We start from the raw sequence: 6,967 nt of genomic DNA on the forward strand, positions 1-6,967 counted from the left end.
TAGTCTTCCTTTTAACAAATATGAGCATTTTGTGTCCGCGCAAACAAATACATCGCTGTCACTGCTAGTTTTCATAGGTTATTCATCTATATTTTGAATATGGTATCATTAAAGAGACAATTGAATGACTCATTCAACCATATTTCAACTTCTGGTTGTAAGTTGATTGTTTTTCTTGTGGACAAGAGACTATAAATGAGTTAATTATGGAAATATAAATGTACAAAAAGAAAAACATCAGACCCCATATGTTTGTTTAAAATTGCTTATTCTAGTAAAAAGTGTTATTTCTTATTCTCAAGTATCATGTTTTAAAAAATTATTTTGTGAAAAAATGAGGGACTGATTTTAAACAAGATAGCTTTTTGATGTATGTAAACATCATTCGTGAAAAGATGCCAACATAACATGTATTTTCAAGAATGATGTTATTGTATGTACCCCATAATTCATAGAATTTCTCCATGCACTTCTCTATTTTGTTTTTTTATTGTCTTTAAAACCCTTTTTTATTAGACATATTTTATCTTTTTGTTGTTTTTTTTGTTTTGTCTTATTATTATTATTATTATTATTATTATAATACTTATTATTATTATTTTCAAAAAGTTGATTTGATTGGATTTATCTTTAATAATCTAAATGAAAAAAAAAATAACACAATGATAGTATGAATGAAAAAAATAATAATATATGAATAGTCTTAATGAAAAAATAACACAAATATAGTATGAATGAAAAAAATAATAATATATAAATAGTCCGAACGGAAAAATAACACAAAGATAGTTGAAACGGAAAAACAATACATGGATTGTCAGAACCAAAAAAAATAACACACTGATAGTCTAAATGAAAATAAAAATAACACAAAAATTATCGTAATGAAAAAAATATATTTTTAATGTAATAATAATAATATTTATTTATTAAAAATAATGAAAATAAAAAAAATAACAAAAATAAATAAAAAAACATAAGGATAGTCAAAACAAAAAAAAATTATATATTTATTACAAATATTAAAAAAAAAAAGTTGAAAGGGGAAGGGTTCGTAAAAAAACTCATTCTAGAATTGATGAACTTGAAGAAATGCCAACATATAAGACAAAAAGAATTTAAATTTCATATTTTTTTTAGTAAACAAGGTAATCTCTTGTATGACCAAGCAAAGGTCTTTTCTTCTCTACCTAATTCCAAAGTTTCCAAACAAAAGCATCACCTTCACATTACATCACCAACTGTCTTCTTAATATGCATTCTCTAGGTTATTCGTTAGATCTCATCGAAGTTTCTTTGCAATTATTTCTTATACATTTCCCACAGCAAAAATTTTAGTTTAATTATACATTACTTCAAGCATATACCTTCAAATCAATGGCATGTTCCTCCACTTCATCCATTCACAAGAGCTTTAAATATGATGTGTTTTTGAGTTTTAGGGGTGAAGATACCCGTAAGAATTTCGTTCATCATCTTTATTCTGCTCTTCAGCAGAAAGGCATTCACATGTACAAGGACGACGAGAGAATCGATAAAGGGAAAAGGATCAGTGATGAGCTCATGGGATCCATCGAAGACTCAAAGTTCTTTATCATTGTCTTGTCCAAGAACTATGCATCTTCATCTTGGTGTTTGAATGAGCTTCTAAAGATAATGGAGTGTCACAAGACAACCACACATATTGTTTACCCCGTCTTCTATTATGTGGAACCCTCTGAAGTCCGCAATCAAATCGGGGAAGTTGGAGAAGCCTTTGCCAAACATGAAAATGAAGAGGCTGCTGGGAAATGGAGAAAGGCTTTGAAAGAAGCAGCTGATGTGGCCGGTTGGGAGTTGAAGAACACTGCTGATGGGTAATTCCTTCATCATCTCTCTACAATATTGTTTCATTTAATTTCTTTATTTCTAATCTGAGCTTACCTAGGATGTATAAGGCTCGGACATGGCCTATCATGTTGGATTTCCAAATCTTAACTATGCTCATGAGTCTTGTCGAAAGATTAAATATGAAATATGATTAAACATGAAATATAAGTTTGTATTTTAATTTATAGATCTGAAAGTAATTGTTTTTGTAGGATTTTGAGTAGGCTAACTGAATTTTCTCTAAAATGCAGGCATGAAGCTAAAGTCATTCAACAAATTGTTGAAAAGCTTTCACTAGAGTTGCGTTCCATTAATGGCCGCATTGATGAAAACTTAGTAGGCATGAAGGACCGCATCAACAATATTGTATCATCATTAGGAACTGCTCCCGATGATGTTATCATGATTGGGATCTGGGGGATAGGAGGTGGTGGGAAGACAACACTGGCCAGAGCTATTTTTAATACAATATCTTTTCAGTTCGAAGGTAAAAGCTTCATTGAGAATGTCAGGGAAGTTTCGAACGCTTCCTTGTCCGGTTTAAAGTCGTTGCAAAAGCAAATTCTTTCAGATGTCTTGAATGATCAAGGCATCAACGTAAGTAGTGAAAATGAGGGGGAAAACATGATGTGGAGGATGATGCGTGGTAGAAAGGTTCTTCTTGTTCTGGATGATGTGGATTGTATGGAACAGCTTGAGGCGTTAGCCGGTGACCCTAGTTGGTTTAAACCGGGAAGTATAATTATCATTACAACAAGAGATGAGCAAGTGCTAGTAGCACATGGAGTAAAGTTTATTCATAATGTCAATCTGTTATCAGATAAGGAAGGAATTTGCCTCTTCAATAGGTATGCATTTGGGAGAGAGATTCCCGTTCAAGGGTATGAAGAGCTATCAAGACAAGTTCTACGTTATGCTGCTGGTCTTCCCTTGACCATCAAAGTTTTGGGTTCTTTTCTTTGTGGTAAAAGTAAGCTTGAATGGGTAGATGCCTTGGCTAGACTTAAAAGAATTCCGTTAGAGGAAACTCAAAAAAAGTTGGAATTAAGCTATACCGGTTTAAGTGAAGATTACAAGGAAATATTTCTAGATGTTGCAACCATACTGAAAGGTTGGCCGAAAGACTTAGTAATCAAAGCACTTGAAAGCTGTGGATTTCATGCTAGAATTTGTTTAAGGGTTCTTGAGCAAAAATCTCTTATTACTATTAATGATAAATCTGATGTTGGTGAGTGTGTAGGCATGCATGACCATATTGAAGAAATGGGCAGGAATATTGTTCGTCGTTCCCACCCGGATATGCCTTACAAACATAGCCGATTGTGGATTGATGACGAGATTGAAGATATATTGGCTAATGACTTGGTAAGGATCATGTTTATTTGTATAAGTTGGAGAAAGTAACACATTTTCATTTGTTATGAAAAAAGTTTCATGGCAATTGCTTTTTGGTTACAGGGTACTAAAGCAACAAGATGTATAAAATTTTACAAGGAGAGACTCAATCCGGAAATTGTTATGAAAGGTCTTAGAAAGATGAAAGAACTTCGGTATCTTTATGTGGCTCAGCAAAGTCTTTACTCGAATAGGGCTAAACGGAACCCAAATTGTCTAAATGATTTTGGTGTATTGTGTTGTAATAAAGTCAGTCCATACTTCCCAGATGCTTTACAATATCTGCATTGGAACAATTACCCTTTTGGGTCTTTACCCAAAACATTTCAAGCAAATAATCTTGTTGCACTTGAGATGATCAACAGCAAGATCGTGCAATTTTGGGAAGGGGGAGAAAGAAAGGTTAGAATTGTGGTTGATTAATTGTTTTATATAATTCACTATAATGCTGTCCATTGCTTTGCTATATCACACCAATATTCATTATTTTGTAATATTGCTTATGTTAGGCTCTCAAAAAGCTCAGATTCCTAGGCCTCAGTGGTCCAAAGTTGAGGACCTTTGACCTTGGGCTAACTCCAAATCTCGAGACATTGACTCTTGGAGGACTAGGTGATTTGGTAGAACTTAAAATTCCCGTTGAATGTCCAAAACTCAGATCCCTCAAACTTTATTGTGCAAAGTTAAGGCCGTTTGACCTTTGGCTGACTCCAAATCTCGAGGAGTTGTTTCTTGAAGGTGGTGATATGGTAGAATTTCACATGCCCCCGAGGTGTCTAAATCTCACATCCCTTAATCTCAAATATTTAAAGCTGAGGACACTTGACATTGGGCTGACTCCAAATCTTGAGAATTTATCTGTTATGCATTGCTATGATTTGGAAGAAATTCACATGGCCAATGAATGTGTAAAGCTCAGATCTGTCTACCTTGAAGGTCCAAAGCTGAGGACCGTTGACCTTGGGCCGACTCCAAATCTTAAGAGATTGGATCTTCATGGAAGCAACGATTTGGAAGAACTTCACATTCCCGAATGCCCAATACTCACACACATCAACATGAGCTATTCAAAGTTGAGAATCATTGACCTCAGGCTGGTTCCTAATCTCAATATGTTGTTTCTTGTAAGATGCAAAGATTTGGTAGAACTTCACCTAGCCGATGAATGTCAAGAGCTTGAATCCCTCACCGTTATGCATTCAAAGTTGAGGACCCTTGACCTTGGGCTGACTCCAAATATCAAGATGTTGAATCTTGAAGGGTCATATAACTTGTTAGAACTTCACGCTCCCATTGGATGTCTTAAAAATCTTGTCCTCTTAGACTTAAGTGGCTGTTTGGGGTTTAGATCATTTTCGTTTCGCTTAAATGATAATACATCTGGTATAGTGAACAAATCACTTGAGGTTCGTCCTTTAGCTGAGTTACATTTCACCCTAAAAACCTGCCCATTTCACCAAGACAATAATCTGCTGCAGTTTGAGTTTACATGTTTTCATGAAGACGATATACCTTCATTGATTAGAAGTCTCGAGAAGCTTATTTCTGGAGGTGCGTGTGCTTGCACAAAACTTCCGAGGTTTTCAAGAAGCATTGGAAGGTTACGACGTTAAAGAAAGCTTAATTAAAGTACTCAAAGGCGGTATTCCATAGGTACCCAAGAGGAGCTAAGTTTATTGTCTACATCTTCCAGATAGAATTTGCATTTTGAAACATCTGAAATCTCTGAAACCTAATTAAGTCTTGTTGGCTTTTTGAGAATTTACCCAAGGAGATTTGCTGATTTGAGATGTTTAGAGCAGCAAATATTTTTTTTTTATGTTGGAACATGTCCAGAGGGCTTATTCAGTCGCAAGATCTTACATCCACAGCAAGCACCGACAACTGGAGCTGTTCTACTAGGTAATTTCTCGGTTTTTTTGTTAATCATCTTATTTCAGTTTGAATATCGAAATTGATATGGCAATATTTATATTTTCAGTGAATAATCAACAATTATTTTGACAAAATTCAAGTACTATGGATGTTTTCGAGCTAGTAACTATATGCAAGTATGTTACAGGTGACTATTGATACTGCTACTCCATCCAACAAGGCATCTGAAGAAGCTGTTTCTTAGCCACATCCTCCTGCTATTAAGAAGGTTAAAGAGAAGCCAATGCCAAAAGTCAATACTACCCTATCATTGAGGAGCCTAACCCAGCCTATCTACCGCCTCCTAGAACCTCTGCTTTAGAACCCCAGCTTCTTATAGAAAGAAAAGGATGTATGAATCACCTATTTTATAGTTTCTACTAAAGCTATTAATATTAATCGAATACAATCAATGTTTAAAGTTTAAACCCTCTAATCCACATTTAAAGCTGTCAAATATTTGTTTTGTTGCTTTCCTCTGTGGTTATATTATCAAAATAATCCATGCTCTATGGTGTTGTTTTTTTTTTTTTTTTTTTTTTTTGTTATTTTCTTGTTTCTACATTAAACCTCACCTAGGGGTTTAAGTTATGTTTGATTTGGTGGTGTATGTTTAATGTATTGCTTCGAGTTGCTACACGGTCTTAATGATTCTTAGAACACATTTGATTTGTTAGCTACACTCAATAAAGTTTATAACTCTTTATTCAAGGTTTCAACATTTAAGAGTGCTCTCTTGACTGGTAGAGGTACAATAATTAAGAAAATATAGATCTGAAAATTAACAGGTCTCCCTGAATCAATGAAGAACAGACAACGAGCCAGCTTCTAGTAATAGAGTGAGAGTATAGGGATGATAATAATTTCGGATAGAATTTGTTTCTTCATTCAATGAATTTATGAATATTCCCCAAGTACATGTCAGAATCATCATGCCACGTCTGTTCCATGTCAGTATGTTAAAGGAATCTAGATTATTCCGGTGGATGGATAATCACAGATATATTATATTTATCTCTTTGTATTTATCTTTTGTTATCTTTTGCTGAATCTCAAGATATATATATCATGTTTTGCCTTGTATTCAGAGGATTTTATTACGTATTGAATAAAAAAACGAAACATTGCATGAACTCAGAGTTAGATCTTTTATGGTATCAGAGCGTGTGATCCGTTAGGTCAATCAAGTTAACGACGATCATGACGGGGGAGAAAGGAGACGGAAGCAAGAAGGACGGAGATGTCATCGATGCCAATTCACCCTTCTACATCTACCCGTCCGGCTACCCGAAACAGATGCAAGTTAACGACCTATTGAACGACAATAATTTCAATGAATGGAAGCAGGAGATGACAAATTTCCTGTTTGCAAAGAATAAGATAGGATTGGTCGATGAATCAGTCAAGAAGCCGGAATCAACATCACCCATGTACATGGCTTGGATGCGAGTCGATGCCATGATCAAGGGATGGATGACAACAGCCATGGAGAAAGATATTTGAACCAGTGTTAGATATGCAAACACTTCAACCGAAATCTGTAAGGACCTAGAAGAAAGATTCGAGAAGGAGGGAGCACCACGTGCTTATGAGTTGAAACAATCTTTAAATGCCACCAGGTAAGACATATCTTCTGTTTCTTCTTACTACACGAAACTAAAGGCCGTATGGGACGAGTTGTAGCTTGTTCTTCCCATGCCCCGTTGCACGTGTGACAGATGTGACTGTGAATTGGGGAAAAGATTGAGTGAACTTAAAGAAAAGGAGAAGATTTATGTGTTTCTCATGG

General features: G+C 35.0%; 1 protein-coding gene across 1 annotated transcript; it reads left to right on the top strand.

The window, feature by feature from the left end:
- Positions 1-1,207: 1,207 nt before the first annotated feature.
- Positions 1,208-5,670, top strand: LOC145137785 (TMV resistance protein N-like). Its single transcript, XM_079071923.1, has 5 exons — positions 1,208-1,856; positions 2,121-3,234; positions 3,328-3,666; positions 3,774-5,166; positions 5,327-5,670. The coding sequence occupies exons 1-4, from the start codon at positions 1,378-1,380 to the stop codon at positions 4,875-4,877; spliced, it is 3,036 nt and encodes a 1,011-aa protein (XP_078928049.1). The 5' UTR covers positions 1,208-1,377; the 3' UTR covers positions 4,878-5,166; positions 5,327-5,670.
- The last annotated feature ends 1,297 nt before the right edge of the window (positions 5,671-6,967 follow it).

The sequence above is a fragment of the Lactuca virosa genome, chromosome 9 (assembly GCF_052849685.1).
Source record: "Lactuca virosa cultivar CGN04683 chromosome 9, Lactuca_virosa_CGN04683_v6, whole genome shotgun sequence".
Lineage (NCBI taxonomy): Eukaryota > Viridiplantae > Streptophyta > Magnoliopsida > Asterales > Asteraceae > Lactuca > Lactuca virosa.